The following is a 27,737-nucleotide window of genomic DNA, read 5'->3' as shown; positions in this document are numbered from 1 at the left end:
GTTATTGTTGCAGCCTGTTCCCTTTGCAGTCCTGTAACACGTGTCCGCTCTTCCACTTAAGAAAGGTCGCGGTCATTACACGCGTAAAATTACATGGCGTTAATTGGACATTTTCTCAAGTCTCTCTCCTTTGCAAGGCTTTTGTAATTCAGTTTAAATTAGTGTTTTTAATTTCAAGTGATTATCTTTTTTTGAACTTCCTCACTATCACAGTGACATTACAGCTGTTCTATATAGTCCAATCATCCCCTTTAATCTCTCAAAATAAATTAGCCCCACAGCAATCATCAGAGACCACAGCTGTAATATCTTGAATCACTTCCTCGAAATGTTGATCAGAGACAATAAAGCCGACTGTAGTTGCCTGCATAGCTACATTATAGAAACTGTCGGTACTATATTTGCTTTGCATCGCAAGCTGCATATGCACCTTATTTCAAAGGGCATAAAAAGCCAAACCAGGGCTATTTTTGTGCAAATACAATGTTTAAAAATATGTGTGAACTCCATATCACTTGTTCTAGAATTAATTTTACATAATGCAGATTATTGATTCAGCAATGATTTCCAGAAATCGGCTCACTGATATGAAGTAAGTAGCCAACTATGCAAGGGATTCTGAAATAAGCTACAAACATTTCAGAAAAGGCAAAGATTAATGAGCCCCCCTTCATAGTTAACACATCTTCTGGACTTCATCATGTAGCCTTTTTGCAAGTACCGATGAGGCTTTAGGGAGTCAAAATTTAGGATTACATTTCTGGAATTTATTATTTAGTTCAGTGTGTAAGACCTGCTGAATATTTGAGCCCATGTCAATGTAAAAACATTCAAGATGCACAAGTTAATAGCATTAATTTAGTTTTATCTAGGTCAAAGGCAGGAACTTGTCACACAAACCGCTGTATTATATACAGTATTTTAATTACACAGTTTGGGGATGAATACTGTACACAGTCTTCATTAGGGTTGACTTAGCAGGGCTCGTCTTCCCACCTAGAATAGTTATAATTAACTTTGGTCTCAGTGGAGAGGTTTAGTGTCAGATTCATCCGTCCCCAGCAAGAAAAAACATTCAAGGGGAAACATAACTGAGTAGCATTTGCTGGTGTGTCATGACATTTGAATTTGATGAACAAGCGGCTAAATGAACACACAACATCCATTTGGATAGTCTCCCTTGAACTACTAGAGTATCTAGAGAAACTGCTGCAAGACAAGCAACAGTTGACTTGGCAACCTTCATTTGTTATGAAATTGAAAAGAAATGTGAAAACTAGCATTCCTTCCCTCAGCATAATGCTTAAGTAAAGGGATAGTTATCCCAATGTTTGGAATTAAGAAAAAGATAAAAACGGAGAGAAATAAATGAGAAAAAATGTCTGCCTGTTTGATTTTAGGATGACTGTTTATTATCAGGCTCACAGCTCCAGAGAGATTAATTGACACTACTTGGAGAGCAAATGTCCAAATATTATGAAGGACATGCTAACTGTAGCTTAATGAAATATATAGCGACAAAGGCTTTATAAAGACATTATGAATCCGTTTTTTGGCCCACTTATCAAACCACATGTTCCTGCGCAACTGTGTCCGTTTTTTATTGCAATGTAGAATGGAGTGGATACAGTCGATTGGGTTTTATTGTATCTGTCTATTTTGCCAGTTGAAATGGAAAGGTCATCCATATCTCAGAAAACTGTGTGAGCATTTACCTTGCGTGTATTTGCATTTCGGGTTCCTAGCTTCACGTTACAGTCTTAGGTGGAAAACAGAAGTAGGGTGAGCACACTGCTGGGACAGCTGGGAGCAACTTTGGGAGCATTTGGGATAGTTTTTAGTTAATCAAATCTCTTTTATTTCTTTTTTTCACTTATTTCCCCCTTTTTCCCCTTGTAGAAAGACTATATATATATATGACAGAGACCACTTGATTGTCACTCACTCATTCATCCATTCTTGCTACTTCTTTGTGCCCTTTATCTCCTGAAAACATTCAGAATTATCTGTGGTTCCTAAAGAGTTTCCCCCTGGTTTATATTGACTGGAGAAAAGATCAGGGGCCTGTCAGAGAGCTCTTTGATCTGAGTCTGTGTGACGACTCCACAGTGATCCCCTCACGAGCACAAAACAGTGTCCATGCCTGTGCAAATCTCTGCCAGCTGATGAGTAACCTCACCGCTCCCCCCCCTCGCTCTTCTTCTGTCTGTCTTTCCTACTTTCTGAGCTTTATTCTTCTTTTCCCTCTCCTCTCCTACCAGATTACGCTGGGTACCCCCAGGTGGCTCATTACTGTGTCTACTAGACTGTTTTCATAACATAGTTTACAATTAGGAAAACAACCTCAAAGGCATAATTTATCTTTTTAATATATTTGAAACATATTTGGTCCCTTATATGAGGGTCTTGTTTCATGAATGTCATGAAATGTTTGTGGTAAAATTGATAATTTGGTCAGTCTGATTTAATCTACTTGTTGAATCTTCAGTCTGAATTACCAGTGTATATATACTGTACATACAGCGAATTCAAAGTGCAAGTCTCCTGAAGTAATTTGTAGCAGAGTCGTGCACAGTCATATTAACAACAACCTTGGTACTTGCAATACGTCTCTTAATGATATGGCTATATTTTCAGGCATAGCATAGCATTGATATTTGAACAGGGCAACTACAAATATGTTTGTTTTGCAACACAATGTGCAACTGTTAGCCCCCTGTCTACTTGAGTTTGTGTGCTTTGTAATTCCAAGTGATAAGGGAGGGGGATGTCGAGGCCTGGCATTTTTAGGTAGTGCTCTTTTTTTTTTTTTTTCCTTTCCTTTCTCTGGAAACATGATAGGTGCAGGGAAAGTGACTCACTGCCTAACAACACACACATGCACATATGCACATGCAAACGGGGCGGGTACATTTTTGATGCTGTTCACACATTTTGTCGCTGTCTCCCAAACCCGGATGGACCCAGCTGCTCCCTCCATAGAGGGCTCAAAGAAAATCATCGCAGGCAACTAATTGCCTGGCAGGCCCCTGCATCTGCTCGGCTGAGAGCAGAACTGATGAAGTCACGAAGCAGATGTGTGTTTGCCTGTCTCTGTACTGTGCGAGTGTGTGCGTGTGTGTGTGTGTTTTTGCAGCACCCTCTCTGTGTTTAGACACAAGCCATCAATATTGCATGTGGAGTTATTGTTGCAGAGCCACTCCTGGAGACTACTAATATTGCATGAATGAGGAAGTAAAATTCATTCTACTTCCAGCTGATTGGTCCAAGCACACACCAGCAAAAGCCTGATTGGAGGAACCTTCCTTTGGTCTGAGTGTATCATAAACTAGTATTTACTAATTTTAACTGTGGTTTGAGTATGTAGTATGTTCATAACAACTGTATACTTAAAAATGCTCGAATGCACATTAAAGTCCTTATTTTTGAACGTCCAGTAATCCATTTCACACAAATGAAAAAGCTAAACGTTTTGGACAATATTGTGACAGCTCCAGCAATGGTTTGATAATACTGAAAGTAAGTTAGAAATACTTTTAAAACCCCTTTTGCTTGTTTTTTATGACTTTTTAAAATTTGAAATTGTCATTTGAATCTTAAAGTCACAGATAGAAGTTGGCTAAAAACCTTTAGTCTCCTGTCAGTACATAATAGTGAAGTACATATAATTGCACCAACTGTAAGTATTGCACTGTATAATATTAATACACTGCATATACTTTAGACATAAGTATTTTTCTGTACTATATACTATTAGTATATAGTATGCTAATGGGAAACAGTATACATTTAATGAGCATTTGTATTTTTTGAAGGAATTTTCACCCACTGATACAATGATTTGAAATAATGGGTCAAATATACCTGCCTCAGATCACAGAAAAGTTATTTATGTGTTATTTATTTGTATGTTAACAGGTCATAATATGTTGTATTTGCCTCCTTTTGACCTCTTCAGCTTGTTTGTATACAAAAGCTCACTGTAATACAAAATTCAGATGTGAACTAAGATTCAAGTTAAATTGTGCTGCTTGTTCTGAATCCTGTGGACATGTCCGTTAATCTCCAAAAGTTTTAGCTAAAGGCTAAATAGAAAACTATTTTTGAAAGAGGACCAGTTACTTTTTCCTAAAGGTCAGTGTCCAACCTTGGACTACGCAATGATAAAACCCCCATTGAGAAGACATTGGTAACTCTAATTAGTGGGGTGGTGACGGCTCCTCGGGGTTAGCTGGAGTGGCTGAATGGATGGTCACTCAGTCAAAGAAAACCACCCTGGTGTTATGTAGCGACCAGTCCCATATCGTTAAGCTCTCCCTAAAGTGTCAAACTGCTCGGACTGAACCCCCACCCCCCCTGCTCGCTCCGCCAAACTCTCATGGTCGCCAGGGACGACCTTCGGCTGCAGCTGCCAATCACAGAGAGCCATGGCAGCAAGAGGTCTCTGAGAGAGGAGCCTATTGATTTTCCAGTTAGAGCCTAAGTAGTGTGTGCTATAGGACTAACGGACAGCCCAAGCAGGTATGTCATTATCAATGAGCCCAAGGAAACAGATCCCCTCACTCTCACTCATTCATATTGGCCTCCTTCCCTCCTTCGTTCCCTCCCTCTGTCTCTCCTTCATGACGTTCCACCACCTCGTCCGCCCTGACAGAGTGCATCCTGAGATGGTCAATAAATCGCTCAGCCCCACACCACGACAACAACTGGCGGAGTGATGGGTTGGGATGACCTTCTTTCACTTTCTTTCCCCTCTTTCCTTCACTCTTTCACTGTGTGCCTCTCCCTGCTTTCCAGGTACAGTAATTATAGCACCTGGAAAACATTACTTACTACCTTACTATAGACGGACTTGTTAGCATCAAAGCTGTCATGTGTCCCTCTCGGATTTTCCTCATCCTTAAATTCTCAATATCCAGGATCAGTTTAATCTCAAACACCATCCCCTTATGGCCCACTTTGGCTCATGCAATCATCAGGAAACCCAATTATTATGATACTGCTCCTCTTGTTTTGCCTCACTGCTTATGTCAAGTTACAGTCCAACATAGAGACATGTGCAAACAATTACGAATGATATAGGCCAATTAGAGGAGATAAGGCCAAATAAAGGTTTAAAGCTTCCCGAAGTGGATTTCTGTTTCCCAGTAGAGCAGTTTAGCCTTTGTTACCTTCTTTATTGTCCTTTATCTCTCTGTCTCCCTCACACAAAATGCATATGCACCCCACCACTACTTCCTCACCCTTTTGAGTCTCAAACCACATTGACAATTGTGAAACAGTTGTTTGAGTGGGGTAATATTATCGATGCTGAACTCGTACTGCAGGGATGAGCTCAGCACTCCTCTGGCCAGATGAGTGGCCAGTGGAGTTTTTAAGAGTTGTGTAATGATGAGCATTCATTCAAATACTTTCAAAACTAATGACATTCAACCTTCAACCTCATGGCTTTGGGATTAGCAAACTAAGCTAAACTAAGATGGTTTACATGGTAGAAATTATACTTGCTAAACATTATCATTTTAGCTTTTTCATTTTGAGCATGTTAGCATGCTGATGACCCATTTTGTCCAGAGCACTGAGTACATTCTCACAGAGCCTGGCTGTAGACTCTTAACCATCAGATTTTTATGCCCTGCAGTTTATTTTTTTAATTTGCAGTAGTAGTTTCAGTTCAGTTCAAAAGATTTTATTTAATTTTTTCACTCTTGACTAGACGTAAACCATGACTCTTGTATAAAACAGGCTGATGAATCTCTGCAGCGACTGGTAACCAGGTAGGACAGGTTGAGGAAAGACGATTGCCACATTGGCAATCACATAAAGAACCATTAGAAACAGTGCCATCTTGCCACCTAATGATGACTAATGTCTCCCTCCCAGTTGCTCTTCCTTCACACACACACAAGCACACAAACAACTACCTAATCTCTTTTCACTCATAAACATGCGTAGTCTTTCACAGTCCCTCTGTTTGTGACCTGACTTTGGACCTTAACACAACCACAGACCACTGTGGCCGAGACCTGGCTCACATTTAACCAAGCACCTCTAGACAAAGAGTTGCCACCCCCCTCTTTGCACCTGAGCCTAGCCCCTCCATCATGTTCCATCTCTGGGCTTGACTGGGCCAGTCAGGGGGCAGGTGCCTCCCCTCCCTTCCTTTGATTGATCCCCTCTCTCCATCATTTATTCCCTTCGTCCGCCTCTGACACACGTGTCAAAGGCAACACACCAGCCTGATGGATAGGCCTGTTTATGGATGCCAGTCTGCCTGGTAGGCTACTGATATTACAATCAGCACCTGTGTACCTGCTGTTCACACAAGCCTCTGTTATTCAGCTGAGGTCAGAGAGACACCCGGCTCCAATTGAAAGATCGATGTCCAGCCCAGCATATTGGAAATTGGAATTGTAAATGTGGTCTTGTTTTGTCAGAAAGGTCTGTACTGCATTTCAGATGATAAAACTAGATCCGTATGTCGTATAATTTGAGTAAATATGTGTGTTGTTGAGCTTCCTTTTATCTGTATTTCTAATCATAGAATGTCTCATAATACAAAGGCCAATAACTGGACTAAGACATAATATTCCTTAGTATAGCTACTGATTCCAAAAAGAAATCAAGAGAAATTCTAACCAGATGTATTTGTTTTTATAACGTAAGCTGATATCATTGATGTGTAAAGACATCTCGGCAGAATGTTACATTGCTGAATTCGGTGCCTCCATTGCCGTTATGGTTAATGACCCATCCAGTCTGGTTGAAATGGCACTTCCATTGGGACATTCTGCAGATTACTTACTCATCCAAGACTCCTTTCTAGCAGACATCAGCACAACCGAGCTTTGCTTCTGCTCTGTAGAAGCAAGACTGTAAAATAAGATGTAGTATAAATAAAAATCAATTCCAGAACACATATGATAAGGACACATATTAATACTACAAATCAAAGCAAAGGATAAATACGTTTTATTGTAGTTACTTCTCTTAACCACTAGTTATCAATCTTATTAACATCTCAATAACAAAAGATGATGCACATCAAATTTGTTTCACACCAGTAATCACAGTCATATTTAATCTGTATAATAAAATGAAATGCTGAGGATGAGTTAAATTGAATAATAAAATGTCAAAAGCGCTATCAATAATTATTTTATTCTCTTTAAAGCTGCACTAATTTGTTTTTTTGTATTAACAGTGAATCAAAATGACACATAAAGGGGAAAGGGGTCGCTTATAGTGGCAAACCTACAGATAACTGTAGTTCCTCTCTCAGTGGAGTGCTTTAGCTTCTTTTAGCTAATTGTTTTTACTTTTTTTTACTTTAGCTTGCAACTTTACTGTTTTGCTTCAGTGTCTCATCAGCGTCCTTTCCGACACAGCAGGCAGGTAAATAGCCAGACTAGCTGGTGAACATAGTGAAGCCTTTAGCTGCTTGAGAGCCAGATATGACAGCAACAAGGAGAGTGAATACTGAAGTCATCGGGTGGCCAAAGCACAACTCCAAATGCATGCTAATGTTCCTCCATGTTTGCTGGATGTGCAAATAACTGTTAACATGTTTGCCTTAACAACTTTATAAGGCAATCGTATGTCAAAATTGTCATGCTTGTTCCATCCACAAAATCAATCAAATATACTGTAAGTCATGTCAAGTCAGTTCCATTTACAGCATCAAAATCCCAAATCATAAATCATTTACAGTTTGTACAACAGCCTCTATCCTTAGACCTCCGAATCGAACTCCATGCCCAAACACAGAAGAAAATCAGTCCTACAACCACATAGGGCATACATAGTAAGACAGACCTCAAATATAAGCACATCTAAAGAAATCTTATTGTACTCAATTTGTATTTTAATTTAATCAAGATGCTTATTAATTCAATTCACTCTATTACAGTTGTAATTCAAAATGCTTCTCACTGATAAACCTGTAGCTCCAATTGAGTCACCTTCAAATTCTCAAAAGTCTCCACAGCCGTTCCTTTTATACAAGTCCTTTTCTCTCGCTCTTCTTTCGCTTCGGACAACCAACCTCGAATTCCCCAAGAGGGGTGTACTTTTCACCCCACACCCACTTAAGCTGGTGACAATAGCCGGATTAGAAAAGAATTTACTTCAGCGAAGGCTCACACCAACCCCAAAAAAGCCTATCCATCACTAAATGGCAAAATGAGAGATTGAAGGAAAGCGGGGAGAATGCGATAGGAGCCGGTCAGCGATCTTAACCTGTCTGATGTTTGCCACGGCAGCTTATAGGAGTGGGGGGGGCAAAAGCATTGAGTCTGAAACAGCTACTGTGCCTCAGTGGTGGCTCTGGGCTGTCTCCTTGATTTTCTGAATATTGGTGAAAAGCATATACATACATTCTTTTTCACCTTTTCCTGATGTGCATGTGTTGACTGATGAGCTTGACAAATCAAGGAATGTATTTAAGGCCTTTCAGTGCAATCTCAACAGGTGCCCAGCAATGCTATTAAGGTCTTATATGTAGCTGCAGGTGTCTTACGTATGCACTATATCCTAGTGCGAAACTGATCTTGGTTTTAGGTGATTTTTGAGTATGTATTAAGTTTAGCTCTATGTGCATTATGTAAATCTATGCCATGACATTTCTTTATTGCATTGTCTCAAGTTAGATTCAGACCTGAATCCATTTTGAATGTAGAATTTTAACGATATAGGTTTTATACACGATAAAGAAACGATAGCAGAGGGGATCTTCTCAATTTGTGGATGTCTGCTGCATTTCACACTCTTCTTCCCTTCACTTATGTAGCCTTATCCATCCTTTGTTCCCCATCACCCATGAGCCACTAACTCTGCCCTTTGTGGCCCCACTCTTTGATGGGGTAAAAAAGCACTGATCTTGAATATTATAAAATGTATATATATACTTTTACATCTCTTAATGCTATTTCTATGCCAAAATACATGACCGTTTGTTGTTGAAAGCCAAAAAATATGTCGCAATATCTTATTTAGAAGTTATAAATTGTCATATTGTCAATTATGAATTCCTCATTTTTATGTTTATCCCTACTACTGCTATAGTATCTTATTATGTGTCAGGCCCCATCTGAGGCTTTCATCCTCATGGCTTATGCCCAAAGGCTGAATGTTTAATGAGTAACTGCACTGAACTCTTTACTTTTCTACCAATTAACCCCGAGACCACTGCAGCATTTCCTTAAATCCACACAAGACCTTTTTTTTGTTCCCACTTCAAAAAGGCTAAGCAGCCAAGGAAAGGAAAGGAGAAAAGGCTAACCTGTTGGCAAACAGTGAAAAGGGCCAAAAAGGGGTTTAATCCTTATTAGGCTAAATTCAGACTAAGTGGCCCCAAAGATCCTTTCAAAGGGGACTTTATTCAGGGAGTGCAAACTCTTACTGGGTGACGTTTGGGACTGAATGCTTTTGAGCCTGTAGGCTTCATAACCCTACACTTGCTGCAAGCTGGGCTTGTTTATTTTGCTTTAATTCTCTCACACTCTAACGCAGCTTCTTAGTTGTGTTTATTTTTTTGGACCTTGTAGTTTGCTTTACTTCCCTCAAGGCAAGTAGAGCTTTATGTGTGACCAGCGATTACATCTTGATTTAATTACACGATGAATTAATTAATGCCTAGTCATTGGTTATACTACATATATTGAAGCCTCCGGACAATATATCCAATATTCTGACAGCATAGTCTGTTCTTTCCTATTCATAAACCTAAGGTATAATGGATAATATATTTTGGCTGCTTATTAATAGGTATTTTTTCCTGTTAAATTTAGGAAATCACTTGTTCACTTTTTGCCTAGAGTTAAGGAGAAGATTTATACTCCTCTTATAACCATCTATTCCATATGAAGCTACAACCTGTAGCTGCTTTGCTTAGCTTAGCATGAAGACTGGAAACAGGCTTGCCTGCCGTTGTTCTAAGGTCACATACACCTACCAACACCTCTAAAACTCACTAATTAACATGTTATATCTTGTGTAATCCATACCAACTGTGGTTTTACTGTGGGGTTGTGTACAGGACTATGTCTTGATTGGATACAGTGAAACTCCAGGAATTACATATGAGAGTGAAATCAATCTAACTATATCAATCTCTACCTTTAGGCAAGAAATTGAATAAGCGTACTTCCCAAAATGTTAAACTAATTTTTCAAAGAAGTTCCCTTGGGTTTGGTAACCTTGAATTGGATTGGTTTATGATTAGATATATCACTTTTGTCCCTTTTTATATGTCAATGTTTTCGCTTCTTGCCCAGCTTTACTACTACTACCATAGTTTAACAATCCTGGAGCATGGGGCTAGACAGAGATGGTGTCATGGCCACTTGGTTAAATCATACTCTTGCTGAAGCACGAGGGCTACAGGATAACTGTTGGAGTGTGAAAGTAGAGTCATGTGGCTGTACTGTCTTAAGGTCATATGATCCCAGGTTCTTGAGGTGAGAGAGCATAGTTTTCCTCTTGAATGCCTATTCTACCCCGAGCACAGCTCTCCGAACAGCTACTCACCAACCTTCTACCTGTAATGGCTTTTGATTGGAACACACATTAAGAAATCTTTTCAGTGAAAATATGTTGATGCATCTTTCTGTTGCATTTTGCAGTACAGTACTCTGTCCTTCCTACTCCCTCCTCCTATTTTTTTTTTTTTTTTCTGGCTATCACTCAATCTCAAAAGCAAAATCTGTCTTAATTGGCTCCAGAGGGCTCAGGGAGGCTTTGTGTCAACGGTGATGAGGGTCCTGATTGGTCCACAGGCACAGGCAGCCAACAGACCCTTGTTAGTGTGTCGGGGCCCTTTGCTTGCTCATTAGTCCGATGAACTCATTTACTGATGGGGGGTGACAAGGCCTCGTTTACCAGTGTGGAACAGAAGATGGTGGGGAGGGGGGTTAAGGCGAGGGGGGTGGGAGGAGGCAAACAAGAATATGGGTATGGAATAGTGAGAGTGGAGAGTCGGATTATAAGTATGAGTTGTATTATTTTTGTGAATGCACCAGATGAGAGTGTCAAAAAGCCCTTAAATGTCAGCTTGTGTTTGTCTGCACTTTCTTTCCCATTTGCTGCTGCAGTAAAAGCGCTGTCAGCGTCTCGGTCTACTTGAATTTCTTGTTATTGTAGATGGCTAGATTCTGTGGTTAGTCAAGTGAGAAAGAGTCACAAATATCACAGCTCTGATGCACCTGTACACAGTGGTTTACATTTGTGACTTTTGAATAAAATCAAAGGGAGTCTCGTTTAATTAATACAAGTCTTGCAAGTCGGCAACCTCAGTCCATTGTTTGCGTGTAAAAGTCATTTTGTGAAGTGTGGAGTAGTGGGTGTCGAGGGGTGGGAGGTAGACAGCTTTTGGGAAATGAAAAGCAATAAACAACTCTACATGCTGATAAGGCCACAGGTTTTTTTTATATAAATTCTATCAAGTTCTCCCAATACCGCTTGTCCCTCGTCTCTGTTTTGATGTTGATGGATCACCTCTATTCCTCCCGCTCATTAATTTCATCACCTTATCTCCCACACCACTTCATTTGACCAAAAGGTAATAATAAATCCCTCATCCATTATCCTTTAACTGAGGCAGCCATGCGGAAATACTTAATAACAGGCAACAAATTGAACTTCAATCACCTCATTTTCCTTCAAGCATGCACACCGTAATAAACTGAACGAGCAAATATGCATATACTCCTCGTCGCACACTGTTTATGTGCAGTTCTAAGCATTTATTTTAGAAAAACAATACTATTGGTGAGACCTTTTTTCATATTTTATGATAAATAAGGAATTGGCAGTGGCTTCTGTCCTCTTCAGCTCAAGGGTCTTATCAGCCCAAAAACACACACACACTCAGCCTGGCGACAGCAAAGCTAGTTGAGAGCCTCATCTATCTTGAACCACGCTGCTGATAGTTGGTCTGTTGCTCCCCTAACTCTCCCCCAATTCAGTGCAGTTTCAATTAAATGCCATCTGTGTCACCATGTTCCCTCCACTTGACTTTACCTATGTTTCTAAAGAGGCAGTGGTTGGTAAAGGAACTGGGTTTGCAAAGGAAAGGGTGGTGTAGAGGGTTCGCTGGCAAGGACTGTCTGCGAGATTCAGCGGTGACAGTTTCTGTGTGTGTGTGTGTGGTTACACACCGTAGCCACAGTCACCCGGCCCCTCTTCATGTGTCCCTCTTCATTCCGCAGTCTTTTGGGCATCTGACAAAGACAAACGACAGTGCTTCAGAAATGAGCAGCAGCCCAGCACACAAACAGGTTGAAAGAGGAGGAGGGAGAGATGGAGAGGGAGAGACAGAGAGAAAGCATTGCAATCAAGACTAGTTCCTTTGTTTTCTGTTTGGCTGTGTCGTCCCGCGTGACGCTTTGAAATTGATCTCAGGACGCACCAGACCTGAATCCATGGATAATGTTCCGCATGAAATGAAACATCAATAAAACTGTGCTTTATAGTCAACCAATCATGTTGACATATAAGCTCCTGATCCTTCATATGTTCCATGTATGGGATCTTCTGTGCTCTTCTCAACATTAGTCTTTTCATTTTTATTTTTATCATTTTTAAACCCCTTTTTTCAGACAGTATAATGTAAATGGAAGATCTAGCGTTAGTCTGTTCTCGTGGGTTTTTTTTAAAAAATTACTCTTCTGCCTCTGTAGCATTATCATCTCTTTGAGCCTGACTGATTCAGTTCCACCATTACTATTTATCACAGAGGAAGCTGGTGCAGCCATAATTCCAGCTCGGACAATAACCTCCACACCATTGTAATTTGTCCAGACGTGGTCAGAACGGCTGGAGCATTACAGCGCGGATAGTTTGTCACGCTCCTTGTCACCCGCTCAGCTTTTTCATCTGCAAGGGAAAGGGCGCTGCCGATAGGGACAATGATCTCGGGAACATAGAGTGCTATTTACAGCGTTCCAGGAGAGTCATTGGTCCAGGGAAAAATGATATCTGGCTGCCTCCGCTACTGTCAAATCTATCTGTGGAATCAGAGACTGCAACTTTATCACATCAGCCCTGGGCACCTTCTTGACATCCGTCAGGAGCTCTATGAGTGTACTCTTGGGGATGAAATGAGTCAACCACTCCCTTTTGGAGGTGAAAGGTTATTCCCCAAGCATTCACTCATCATACACCTGAAAACAGGAATTTCATTTTTGATCAGATAGAAACAGATGAGCTGTTTTTATTTAAACATTTAAGATAAAATAGTATCAAAATATCTTTGGTCTCGTATGGCATGTACTGTGATCTTTGTAGGGTTCTTGACATGGTAATCTGATATCAGGTCTGTCAGTAGAGAAAACGAATCAGGTGTCTTAGCCTGTTTGTCATCAAAATTCAATCGCCTGAACTTGCACCAAGACCGTTTAGGGGAAAGGAGAAGCTGTGCTTAGTTGTGTCCCTAGCAGTCTGTCTAAACAGACAGTTATAGTCAGTCTATACAGTATATTATTGTAATCCATGTGTTATTTTTTAACACTACAGGAGTAAATACCATTTTTACAAATACATTGTGGGTACTTTAAAGAAAAAGTTTCCTGACTAAAGGTAAATGAGAAGATTGTTACCTCTCTCGTGTCTGTATGCTAAGTATATAATAATAAACTTGTCTCTACCCGCTGCCATTATGAGTGCCCAATTGGTACTGCTCATGTGCAACTCTCAGCAGAGATGAGATGAAAGCGAGATGGCTCACTCCTTAGTTACTTCCCTCATAAGCTCCGCAAAAGAAAAACGTGTTTTATTCTTTTTTACCATTCAGTGCCAGATTTACTAGCCCTCTGCAATCCTTATTGCTGAGCCATGTGCACTGACCTAAGTGTCTAGCATTGTGCTAGTTACACTTACAGTGTAAATAAAATTTAAGTAGAACAAAACATCTGAAATTTACAATCTCTACAAAAATTTTTTACTTCCCGTAAATATTTTAGTTTTCCTTATGAAATACTTCCTCCTACTTAATCCTTAATGATGAGAAATTGTATCGTTTACTCTTGTGAGTGCTGCACTATCTTTGTGACGGTGTTGGCTACAGGCTGACGGTGACTGGTATAGTCATCTTGAGTCCCTGTTAAGGAAGATAGCAGGTTGGCGAATGCAGCCCCATCGAGCTTCACCAAGCCACTAATCCACATTTAATTGAACTCCAGAGACTTTGAAGTGAGTCTGTGATGCAGGCAGGTCTTATTCCTTACAGAGACAGCGAGGGAAAGGCTGTCCTCAGCTGCTTGGCAAAGGCCTCAGCTGGTCCCCTCTGCTGTCCTCTGCCTTTAATGAGCTGCTTTAACTTAACACTAGGCCTAGCTTGCTAGCTCACATTTGAATATTTTTGATTAATAACACAGCCTCTGAACCATGCTGTGACAACCTAAACTGTCCCTTTTACCTTTCTACCGTATCCCTGTACGCCTGCCTGTCAGAGGATGCTTTTGAAACTAAAATCAGAGGTCGAGACAAAAGCCTAGTTAACAAAGCAGGTCTAAGTATGTTAGTAGCAAATCTAAACTCTGGATTAGTAGGAGTACGAATCACAGGGGCAGGGCCAAGCATATGGATCTGTCAGGCACTGTGGCAGCCATGGGAACACGTTACTCTGACAGCTACCACAGTCTCCAAGGGACAGATTAAGCTCAGCTCATCGAAGCATTTTTAAATCTGGAGCTGGCTAACATAATAATGTTTGACCCCTGTGTCAGTTATCTCCATGAAAATACAGAAAATAGTCTAATCAGATGTTAAGCATAAAATTGGCTGTTAACCTTATTCCTGTCGCTTCAGACCAATTCATATATTTGTGTCAAAACAATATATTTTTGTATTTATTGTACTTCTCTGCCTATTCCTATACAGTCACCTGTACGCTGTAATATGGATTACCTTTTAGTGAACTAAATATTTCCTTCACTCCTTCCAGCTGAATAGCTCCCATTCTCTTGCTGAAGGAATCTCTTTTTCATTGCAGCTGATCAATATAAGACATTAATCGTGCTGTTCAGGCCGTCGTGCCATCACTGTGTGAAAAATGAACTAACCTAGCCTCCTGTCTGCTCTTCCTTCCGTTGCTTTCCTTTTTTCTCATCTCTTCTGTCCTTATTTGGTTTCTATCTTTGTCAATATCCTTTCCTTATTCCATTTTAATTTTCCTTTTGTTTTTTTCTTTCTGTGTCCTGTCTTCCAGATTCTAGCCTATACAGAAGGTCTTCATGGAAAATGGCTGTTCACAGAGATTCGCGCCATCTTTTCCAGGCGCTACCTACTGCAGAATACTGCTCTGGAAATCTTCATGGCCAACAGAAGTAAGACAACACTCGATAATTACCTATATGTAACCATTTCACCTTTTTATTGTAACCCTGATGGCTATACGTACACATTTATTGTGCTTTTTATGGAATAATATTGGAAACATTCTTATCAAGAGTACAGTGGCAGTGTTGCGATTTTATCCCATATAAGTATTATGAACATAATCCTTGATCTAACTGGATGTTTCTCTGTGCCTCTCACAGCGGCAGTCATGTTGAACTTCCCAGATGCAGCCACTGTCAAGAAGGTGGTCCACAGTCTTCCTCGTGTTGGGGTTGGCACGAGCTTTGGTCTTCCACAGACCAGGTGAACACACAAATGCATAGTAACTGTTTTTAAGTGGCATAAGCAAATTATGAAGATGAATTCTCTGATTTTAAACATTCTCTGTACACATACATACAGCACCACATCTGAACAGATCAGGATATTAAACATATGGAAAGAACACGTTGGCTGGAGGAAGTGAAATGGGGTTAGAGAACATTAACACTGTTGTTACATATACACCACAGACCTCCAAACTGAATTTTCACCTTCCCTTTTCTTGCTGTCACATGCACACAGGGGTTGGGTCACTGATTTGTCCATCCCTCCCACTCTCTCCTCACCTTCCAAACATAATTGGCTTCGCACAAACATAGTGCAGTTCATTTATTTATTTCCATCAGTGTGAACCAAATAGTTGCTTGTAAGCCTGCAGGGCACACCCCCACCATTCCCCGCCCTTCCTCACATCATGTCTACTCTGCGTCCGGGTAGTGCTGAAGCCAAGCTCAACCCAGCTGTGTATCCCCAGTATACGATGGAAATTTAAAAGAAATTAAAGTAGTGCCCAGGAAGTTAGAAAAGCACTAAATGGTGCCTTTTATGGCATATTTTAATTATGTGATGCCAGATAAAGTTTTTAGTTTGATACGTTGTATGGTGGTAGCAATTTAAGGTCAATATATTTATATAACCAAAATTGCCTTAAATGACTTTATGCAATATATACAACATATGACAACCTCTATTCTTAGGCCCTTGATTTAGATGAGGAAAAACTTGACCAAACATGGAGAAAACCTCACAAAGAAAAAATATGTTCCCAGTGTTTTGGGTGCAATTAGTAGACATGATAACTGTAGGTTTCTGTGCATTAGATTTCAAACAGACCCTTTCTGAGAGTACAAATATAGTTTAAGCAAGACTGAAGAATACCATTTTAAGTTTTTATCATTATAAAGTATAAATCTTTCCATATACAATAGGGATTTGTTTCAGTTTCATAGTGCATATTGTGAAATTTTTGTCTTCATTAATCTGAGCTCAGACAGTTGTTGTCCGGTGAGATACGTGAATATTTGGGGGAGGTATGATGTGTGAGACAGGAAGATTTAGGATCTATGGGAAATGTTTTCTCAATATTAGGAAACAAAAAATGTTCCACGTAGCAACAGTGAATACTGAAGGCTATGTAATCCGTCTGAGTAAGAAAGTCCAGTAATGAGTCAGTGTGGATATAGGACAGTGTGTGTACCAGAATATAACACACACACACTCACAAGTTATGGTGAGAAAATGTGTGTGTGTTTGTGCTAGATTCATTAATCACGCTTGTTTGCAGGCCAGGGACACCTTGCCTCTTTGACCTGAGGACAGCTGTACAGGGCAGCTCAGTGCGCACGCACACACACACACACACACACACACACACACACACACACACACACACACACACACACACACACACACTAGCTCATACAGCCAGCACAGCACAAATTATTTAATGTCCAGAGCGCCACTATAATAATTGCACAGCCACACTTATCCATTATCCATTTAATATTGTTGCTCTTAATTGGATGTAATCCTACTGCTTTTAAAACATTAGAGGCAATATCAAGAACCTCCTGTCTTTCCTCCTCTCCTAATGTTTACATTTAATTGTGATGTAATCTATGGGAGATAAAAAGAAAATACAGAAACCTACATATAAAGTATGTTAAAGCACATTATTGCTTGGTGATAGTGCAGAATATAGAAAAAACTGTCTTGCAGTATACTCGTATGTGGAAAGTCATATTTTCACCTTTGAGGGGCCTAATGACTATAATCTCACACCCTGACAGTGATTAATTCCATCATTTTCCTTTGTTTTAATTGGATTGGGGGTCATTTGTTTTTGTCCTATTGCATACATCATGCTCTGGGCTCTGTGTGTGTGTGTGTGTGTGTGTGTGTGTGTGTGTGTGTGCGTGTGTGTGCGTGCGCGTGCGTCTGGACATGCACTCAAATATGTGTATTCAACCCAATTTATTGCATATTTGTCTTCTTAATTAGCAAGACTGTACATTCAATAGATTTTTCATGTAATGACATTTGTATTACTAAAGTCTAATAAAAGCCAGAGGCTTTTTTCCAGTCTGCTAAGCACTGTTCTTGATGTGGTGACTGATTTTGTCTCTGTACCACTTCACACTATTTCTCCATTCTCACCAGGACAAAAAAAAAACACTTGATTGGCTACATATATAATTTCTGTTTTTCTGTCTTTCTCTTTGTAGACGTATCTCTCTGGCCACACCAAAGCAGCTATTCAAGGCAGCCAACATGACCCAGCGCTGGCAACGCCGCGAGATATCCAACTTTGAGTACCTCATCTTTCTCAACACTATCTCTGGTGAGGACACCGTCCAACACCAGTCTAATGTCATTGCAGATTGTGGCACAGACCTGCTAGTAGACGAGTTGTACACCAACGAAGAAATAATTCTGAACTTGTGTTGTTAGTCCTTGATACCATGATTCATTTAATCTTTGTGGCGCTCTTTTTTCTCGCTTTCTTTCCCTTTACCCAGGTCGGACCTTTAATGACCTTAACCAGTACCCGGTCTTCCCTTGGGTTATCACCAACTACGACTCTGAGGAACTTGACCTCACTCTGCCCAGCAACTTCAGAGATCTGTCCAAGGTAAGACACTCAAGGCAGATCCTCTCCTCCTGCTTTACTTGTTTCGTTTTCCTATATTCAAAAGAGAGGAAGGGCACTCAAGAGGAAATATTTGGTGTGTGTATGTTTGTAGTTAATGTCCATTTAGGTAGTAGCAGCATTGCTATCTTTACACAAGTGTAGCTCTGTCCTTCTCATTCAGTTGCTGAAATATTTGGTTGTATATACTATCTGCAAAGTTCAAAAGCAATCACAAAGTATTTGTTGGGTTTTTAATACAACAAATCTTTTTGTGTTTCTTAGAAATTACTTCTAAACTACTGTATGTTGTCAAGTCCAGTCTAATTCCAGTGGTTTGCTCAGTTTCAAGTTTTTGCAAATATGAGAAATTGGGGTGATGCCGTGTCTGATTTTCCCCAAATTACAGGTGATATACATTACAGATAATTGGTGTGATTAGTTTTTGACTTGTGTTAGTTGAGGCACCCTGCCTGGCTGCAGTCAAAGCACATTTGAGCTGCTCATGTTCTCTCTTTGACTCTCATTTTCCGATGTAGTTGCTGTCGTTTCTGGGAGCTGCTGTCATTTTCTGTCCATAATTCAAAGTTCATAATTTAATTCTTTCAAGTTTGACCTTCCGCAACACCCCAGGAAGTGAAGTAATACTCCCTGGTAGCTCCAGGCATCAAGTGATTGGGCTTGAAACAATGAAACCTGCCCTAAGATGCTCCTGGCACATAAATACACACACTCACACAGCTGAAACTGCTTAAAAGATCCTCCCCCCATGTTGTAAGTAGACATTCAATTATTTACTTGCATGAACTCCCTGTCTTTTCCACACACAGAAAAAAAGCTAAAAAACATAATCCCTAGCTTGCCAGCTCCCCTCATCGGACTGAACATCAGTTGTGCGTAATGTTGTCCAGTGGTGGGAGGACAGTGGATTAGTTTTAGAGTGAGATGATTGAGCGACTGTCTAGCTGCTGGAACCGAAATGACTGAATAAATCAGCCATGGAAACAAAAAGGCATGTGTTAATGGACAGGGGGATACGTTGGAGGAAATGCATTTCAGAGTTGCACTTGAGGGCATTTGTTCAGGTCCTGGGAGCATCCCATGTTCATGCAGGGTGAGGGAGAGGTGGGGGTACTCACCTAGTGAGACAGAATGGAACATTTTACAGTTAGGCTGAAGTAAAAAAATAGCATTGTTTAAAAAAAACAAGACACAAGGGGCTGTGTTGGTGTGGGTAAGTTGCTGTAGGTTTGGGTGAGGCAATAAAATAAAATCCATGAAGTCCAGTTTGTGTAAAACAACCATACATTTTAACATTTATTAAATGGCAAAATGATGCATAGTGGTTTATAGTACTATGAGTGAGGAAGATTAGATTCAATTTTGCAGAAATAATTGTATCCTTCATCTTGATGAATGTAAGATTAACAGGAGCATTATGACGTTCATGTTACAATGCAAACAAATATGAATTTGGCCAACAATCATATACAGTGGATTTCCTAATGTTGTGTTTCAGCAGAAGTTGAGCATTGACAGACACTTTTTTGACAGAAAATACAGCTTTTTTATCTACCAGAGCTCTCCTGTTGTATTTTTACGAGTATGTATGAGAAGGGTTAAATTAATTTGTGTAACCTTGTGAAATAGGTGGTGCTGGAAGCTCTGTAATCCCATAACCTCTTGTGGGTTGTGCAGTGGCTATTGGCTGTGCATGTTACATTCGAACATCCAGTGATATCAGCAAGTCCATTGAAATAGTAAATTAATAAAAATGGAGGGTAGAACAAAAATCTGCACATTATAACCCAATGCAATAGAGTAGCCCTGCACATTCACTACAAACACATGAGCCATCCACTCACACTTCCATTCTTTCACACTGCCCTGTCATACAGATTCAAACACCCCAACAGTCAACACCTTGTCCCTTAGGTTCTCCCCAGTCCTGCTTTCACTTCCGATCTGCTCCTCTGTGTCTCTATCCTCTGTTTTTATCCCTCCCAGTGTAGCTTTCTCCACAGTATGAAGCTGCATAATTTCTCTGTTTATCTGGCTTCATTTTGCCCAGTAGGCTGAGATGTGACAGTTGCACTTGCCCCACAAACACACACTCACACTCACACACACACACACACACACACACACTCACACTCACACTCACACACACACTCACACTCACACTCACACTCACACTCACACTCACACACTCACACACACAGATTCACACAAAGATATAGACAGTTTCTTAGCTCATTTCTACCTCCTGCTCTTCTCCTTTGCACTGCCCTGGAGTTTGGACAGCTCAGCTTCTGTGCTCAGTCAAGCCTCACAGCCCCGGGGACCAAGTGAATCAAGGGGAGATGGGTGAAAGGAGGAGAAACAGAAAGACAATCTAAGAGCAAAAGAAAGAGGAGGAGAGAGTGTAAGAGAAGAACAACATCATTTGCCGTCCTCGTGCTTCTTTTCTCAGAGCAGAAAGGCTACAGAGAGAAAAAGGAGGGGAGGGAGCGGGGCCAATCTTTATTACATCTGTTTTATTCATGTTGTTGACACACGTGTGATATCAGTGTATGACCACTGGACCGTGGCAGACTGCAGTGTCTGGAAAAGGGCACTGCACAGCCCCCCAGATCAGCCCCCCACCCCCCAATTCTGCACCCGCAATCATTTGTGCTCTGTGTTTCTTTTCATCCTAATGTTTTCTGACCTTCAGAGTTACTTTACTTTTCTGTATGTCCGTTTCTGCATCATTCACCACCTCCTGCTTTGTTTTCATCTTAATTGTTTCAGTTTTCTGTTTGCCTCTCATTCTGTCTCTCTTTCTCACCATCCACATCTCTCTTATCCCCCCCCTTATGTCACGTTGGTGCCTGTCTCTTACAGAAACAGGTCATCTGAGAAGCCTCCAGTGACATTGAGAAGCCAAATTGCCATGAACGTGTGTGTGTGTCACACACTGTCATCATCCCCAGCACAACAGAGGCCACACAGAATTTATGTTCCCTGCTGCCAGAGCCGTTCTGACCCCAGGGACTTTCTTATCATAAACTCTAACCTCAACCTGACATCAAACGCTGACCCCCGAGATAACATTGTAGTCACGATAAGCACACACAAGAACTGTCTGCAAGTGTTGTAACCCTCCTATGTTTTCTTTTTCTTGTACCCTTTCGTATACCTCAGTTCTGCACACTGTCACGCATTTCCCCAAAAATTGCACTTGTCCTACATATAGATATCTGTAGCATGATTATAATTGGTCAGTGGGGTCATACAATTCCACTGAAGGCAAAAGCATGGTCATTCTGTTGCACGGCTTTAAATGAAGCACAACAAACAATTAAAAGAGTTGTTAACCCCCTCACCATAGATTAGGTTGTCTACATTTACATAGCAACAGAAATAGTGAGGATTTATTGAGCGTTCCCTGTACCTTTGTGTTATAACCTACTACTCACAGCCACATCAGCTAATGGTGTATTGATTTCACCATACGCGCCCCATATGTTTATCCCCCAGGCCCTCCACACCATTTTCACTGTTTAAATAGGACATTATACATAAACACTCCTTTCAAAAGGCTCTTTTGATTTATGACTCAAAGCCCAAGTGATGCTCAAATCGTCGGTAAGCCATTATACTTCATCACCGGTGGCCTATTATTGTTTTAAAAGCAAAGCAGCCCTGGATAATGTTCTTATAATAGTTCTCAGGAAGATCCTTGTTGTTCCTCAAGGTGTTTTTCCTCTGGGTTTACGTATACATTTTAAAAATATTTTTGTTCTCAACCTGAGAATAATTTGGGAGGCTACCAAGTTAACTTATTGAACACATTCACTATGAAGTACATTTCAGGTAGGTTGGCAGTCAGGGAGACTTGCGTATAATCTCAATTATCAGTTTAATGTTTTTGTGACACATTTAGTCCCTGATGCAGACTTGACTTTGCAGTCTGGAGACTTTTCTTGTCTCTGCATGGAATAGGTTGATGTCATAATAATCTGATCATAAATGATCAGATCACAAAACATGTAAAAAAAAAAAAAAAATAGATATCAGCCTACTGTAATTATTTCTCGTGATATTTTTCTCACAGTAGCTTTAAATGGCTCTGTAACACCACTCCACTCTTGATGAAGAACTGATTAGGACTACTCCAAGATTAATTCTTTGATGTTTACCCATTCAAAGTGCCTGCACATCTTTGTTCTGTAGCTTACTCTCTAGTCTAATTAAAACTACGAGATTGGTTCATTTGTCAGAGTCCTCATCAGACCGCTATTCTTTGCCACGACATATTAGGCCAATCTGTGGTGGGGCGGCAGCAGGCGTTTCATCAGCACACTGCCGGGCGCTCTGCTCTGATGTACGGCGCCGTCACCGCCACTCTGTTGTAGCTACTGTAAGCTGAGAGCGCTAGCCCCACAGTAATTTACAGCAGTAAACAATGTCGGGCTGGCGCAGACCAACAGCCCCCACATGCGCTTACACACAATTTTCCCTCTCTCTCTGTCACTGTGGCACTTTCAGTCTTTTTTTTTTATTTTATATGCCTCCTCTCCCTTTTCTTTTTTTAATGAGCCGACTGTTATTAGGGCTATAAATCAGACCAATGGGCTTGATGTATAATTCACTCTGTGTACTCACCCACCCCCAGTGGCCCTGAGGAAGCCCACAGTGTATCACTGTCAACGCAGAGCTACACAGTGTGGTTGCATGAGGCATTTTGCCGTATAAATCCGCACACACACAGGAACGCTATTTACAAAATTACAAAATATATGCACACAATAAACTGAAAAAGCATCCAATTCTGCACAAATCCTGCGTGCATCACTCCCACTACACACAAATACATGTACAAAAGCATGCCCCATTACACCCACACAAAACAGTAGCCATAGCACAGATCAATATCAGTGCCTGGCCCTGGATGAGTCTTACTGTGACAGGCACCCCTATGATATGAAAGAGATCCAATTGATCCACGCCCTACTAGCCCCTCATCCTCAAAAGGCCATCATTCCATTACCATTGATCTGCTGTGTGTGTGTGTGTGTGTGTGAGGGAGAGAGATGAAGGGAGGTTTGAGGGAATGAGGCGCAGCCAGCAGAAGACTAATAAAAATTGAACCAGCCTGAAAGTGATTTCTATAAATGAGTATTTAAATAATAGCCGAGCAGCACAGGGTTATTGGTTTTGTAGAGCGATGGAAAATTAACGCAACTTAACCGCTTTTCTAGACTACAAATAGGGCTGGTGACCAGTGTATTAGTTACAGATTAATAAAGGTAGAAATTAAAGGAACCACAGCCTTACTATTGATATTCCTAGTAGGCACTCTTTCATTGGAGCACATTAGTTTCCTCTGACAGACTACAGCTGCAGGGTCTCTGTTTCACAGCCTCTAAAATGCACTCTGTGGGAAAGGATTGATCTCTGTCTGAAGGGAAACATCATCTAATATTCATTTGAGATTGCACAAAGGTTACCAGCTTCATTTGCCTTGCAACTGTTATGGTACAAATAGTGGAATGAATGTATTCACAGTAAAATTCAGTAATGCCTCCCTGCTTTCCCTTCGCTATCACACCCGTGTTTGTCATCTTTTCTTTCTTTATCTCTGTTTTCATGTCAAGCAGCAATTGAAAGAAGATACAGGTTATTTTTCACTTTTTAACATGTGAAAATATATTTTATGTTCCAATTTCTCCATAGCCCATAGGTGCTCTGAACCCCAAGAGGGCAGCATTCTTTTCCGACCGATACGAGTCCTGGGAGGATGACCAGGTGCCGAAGTTCCACTATGGCACCCACTATTCCACCTCCAGCTTCACTCTGATGTGGCTACTGCGTATCGTAAGTGCAATGTATACAGAAAGATGCCTCCTTTTTAAAATGACCTGTAATTTAAAATCTTTTGCAACATTCTTGGTTGTTTTTTTTTTTATTACAGTGTTATAAAAATCATAAAAAGATATACATTCAAAAATGTGTTTGTGTATGTGTATATATATATATATTTATATATATAGGAGTTTTAAAAGTATAGTTATACACACCAAAATGCGTATCCAGCTTATTTGTCAAACAATTTGTAATGGATTTTTAAAATGTATGTTCATTGTTTCTTTTTGGAATTTTATATTGCCTTTAATTCATTCTTAATTAGGCATCTGCCTCCTAGAAACAAATATATTTCTATCAAATTGAGAGTAAATGTATGCTTAATATTGCATCACATATATATTTCTCCTCATTTATGGTTGCACGTGATTTATTATTCTCTATGTTGTTACCATATAATAATGGAACAAACAAAGTGCAATTAAATGTCTGCCATGAAAAAAGAAAATTGGATTTTTGAGGAATACCAAGTATCACAAGTGATTTGATTTGCTTTTGAAGAGTGTATGCAGTGTACATTGTGCAATGGAGTGCTCTCTTTCGGTACCTTTTGTTGAATGAATGCCATCAATCTTTCCATACTGCACTCAAGGGAGAGGGAGGTTACTAAGTTTCTCCAACGTGCAGTTTTCTCCTGTTATTGTCCCAGTAGCTCACCGTCTCAGTGACTCCCAGTAGAGTTACCTCATTGATCTCCGCACATCATTAGCGGGCTTACTCTATAGCCACTTTACCAGAAACCCTTACTTAAAGATCAAACTTAACATCAGAGAGTAAATGAAAACAGTTTGAGCAATAAATGTGAACCGTTTTTGTGTGATTTTGTGGTAATTTGTGAGATTTTACAGGGCACTTGATCCTGTTCTGTTTCAACTGCATGATGAGATACATTGTGTTTAAACTCACTTTTTAAACAGATGAGGCTTACATCATTTCAGGCTGACTTTAATTAGCTATCCACAGTACTAGTTTGTAGCTGCGTCCCAGCATATTGTGTCCATGTCACTTGGGAGCTATTGCGTCAGAGAGACAGCTATTGATCTGTCCTAACAAGATTATACATGATTAGAAATGCATCAGTAACACAAGTGTATTGGCTTTAGTAGTTCACAGGGATTATTGCTATTTCACTTGTTCGTTTTTGGATTCTAGTTTGTTAGAGGGTATGTAAAAAGAGTAGATTTTGCTTCAAATCTGTTTACATAGTGCTGTATTGAACCTCAAGCAGAAAGACAGACTTTTATTACACGATTTTATTGCACCACAAGGGATTATATTTTAGCAATCACAATAGGTAATGCCAGTTACAGCAGCAGAGTCCTGATCTCAGACTTAGACATTTTCTTCCTAATCAACAGGAGCCCTTCACCACATTTTTCCTCAACTTCCAAGGAGGGAAGTTTGACCATGCTGACCGCACCTTTTCCTCAGTGTCCCGGGCCTGGAGGAACTGCCAGAGAGACACATCTGATGTTAAGGTAGTCTACACACTGATGCATGCTCACACATGATGTAAAAATACTTTCCAAAAAAGTTACCTTGTTCCGTTTTGAGATGGTTGACTTATAAGAAGGTTAGAAGTTAAAAGAGATAAAGGACTGAGCACTACAGAGGAATAAATCCCCATCCAGCATCCTTACAGATAGAGAAGAAAAGGTTTCAAAAGAGTAATGTCCAGTCACTACCAATCATTGTCCCTATGCAATGAAAGCTTCCTGGTCTTCTGATCAAAGCGTTAGACTAATCCTCATCTGTCCCGGCCGTCTGTCTCAGATTCAGCCAGCTATAACCTGGACTTGAATCCCTGCCCATTGGGCCCCAAAACTCTGCTGAGCTGTTGGATCTGCCCTGCAACAGCACAGGTCATTCTCATACTGAGGGCCTTCGAACCCCCAGTGCACACTTTAACTGCTCTCCTAAAACATTTACGACTACAGTCAGACATTCTATGTCAAAGCTGGGTTTTGCTTGGACTCCTGGCACTGGGTCACTGGATGGGGGAACAGTGGTGGTGTTGGGGGTTTTGACGCTTGATTGCGTTTACCACCCCCCTTCACATCCCACCGATAAAACATATGGATTGTGTTACTACGTAGTTGGCCAATGCTTGATTGCGAAAGCACAACAAGAGCACTCGTTTGCTCTCTCAGTCTAGACCTGTCAATGTGGATCAAACTGTGAGAGCTCAACTTCAGATCAAAATAAAGGGGAAATCTGGACCACATCACTTTGTTTCCTTGTTCAGTTTAAATTTTTTGCATATTTTGAATGAAAGTCCAGCGACTTTATCCACTTGGACGCACATATTCATGTCCTAGGCAAAAGAGGAATTAGGGACGAGATGTATCAATTTAGATGCAAAGTACACCATTTAGCTTTTGCATCTGAGCCATTGATGGCAACCCTCTGTCCCTGCCAGAGGGCAAAAAGCCCCAGTGTTTTCATACCCTACTGGTAAAGAAGGGTGATAATAGGTTACAACACCCAGATTCAATGCGTCTCTAGCCTGGGTGACGCTAGCATGACCTCCAGTCCCCAATCCCCTGACCCCTAGCCTAAGCCCAAAGGCATCAGAGGGGGAGAGGGAAGAGTAGTAGCAACAGTGGAAGTGCAGCAGAGGAGCCCAGAGGCCAGAGCCCCTTCCAGTGACCCATGACAGGACAGGATTGGGGATCAGAGGGGCTGGCCTCTGACCAGGCCGGAGCAAAGGGGCCACTGCACATAATGGTCCATGCAAGGCAGGCTTGCGTGTTGGGGAGCGAAGCCCTCAAGGTTTTGTTGGGGGTGTGTGTGTGTGTGTGTGTGTGTGTGTGTGTGTGTGTGTGTGTGTGGGTGTGGGTGTGTGTGGGTGGGTGGGTGGGTGGGTGGGTGTGTGTGTGTGTGTGTGTGTGTGTGCACTCTGCCACCTCCAGCTCAAATTTACAGCAGGCTGCAGCCAGTGAACCTGGGTGAGCCGGAGGACTCGTTAAGAGGTTGACCTTTAGTTTTAGGTCAGGTTTTGTGAAGTGAAGAGATTTCAGAAGTGAGGAAGTGCTGTGTTGTTTTAAACCTGTGTGTTTGCTTGCTCATTTGATTGGATGCTTTCACCCCATTGATGAAAGGTGGCTGTACTGTGCTGCTAATCTCAAAGGGTCATGTTATCATTTGAGCATATTATTTGTATTTTTTTTAGAGATCATGATGCATATTAAAAATCTGTTTTAAAAAAATTGCCTACACCTGCATGGTGTCATCATTGCCTGACACATCAGCTCGGTGTTGGCGGTGTTCTGTTCATCTCTGATGTCAGACTGTCAACATGTTTGTATCTTTCTGTCCTTCTAGAGAGAACCAGTCAGCACTTGTAGTCACACGAGCTTGTTCCACAGACAGCAGGGCTACCATCAAATCCCCAAAACAAATGCCGTTAATTCGACTTTAACGTCAAACTAAAAAGTTCCACTAATAATGCCATAAAATAGAAATAGATATTACAGTTTTATTAGGGTGAAAATTACTACCCTAGCATAGACAAACCTTGCGTGTATTTATGTACTTTGCA

At 40.8% G+C, this 27,737-nt stretch overlaps 1 protein-coding gene across 8 annotated transcripts in view; it reads left to right on the top strand.

The window, feature by feature from the left end:
• The window catches only part of lrba (LPS responsive beige-like anchor protein), a 185,419-nt gene that overhangs the window by 116,318 nt on the left and 41,364 nt on the right, over window positions 1–27,737 (top strand). For all 8 annotated transcript variants that reach the window (XM_051384753.1, XM_051384755.1, XM_051384754.1 and 5 more), the window contains 6 exons: window positions 15,206–15,323; window positions 15,537–15,639; window positions 17,883–17,998; window positions 18,177–18,289; window positions 24,008–24,148; window positions 25,555–25,674. In XM_051384753.1, coding sequence (XP_051240713.1) covers window positions 15,206–15,323; window positions 15,537–15,639; window positions 17,883–17,998; window positions 18,177–18,289; window positions 24,008–24,148; window positions 25,555–25,674 — 711 coding nt within the window. The remainder of the gene's footprint in view (window positions 1–15,205; window positions 15,324–15,536; window positions 15,640–17,882; window positions 17,999–18,176; window positions 18,290–24,007; window positions 24,149–25,554; window positions 25,675–27,737) is intronic.

The sequence above is a fragment of the Dicentrarchus labrax genome, unplaced genomic scaffold, assembly GCF_905237075.1.
Source record: "Dicentrarchus labrax unplaced genomic scaffold, dlabrax2021, whole genome shotgun sequence".
In the NCBI taxonomy this organism is placed as follows: domain Eukaryota; kingdom Metazoa; phylum Chordata; class Actinopteri; family Moronidae; genus Dicentrarchus; species Dicentrarchus labrax.
This window is presented reverse-complemented; position numbering and strand designations above follow the sequence as displayed.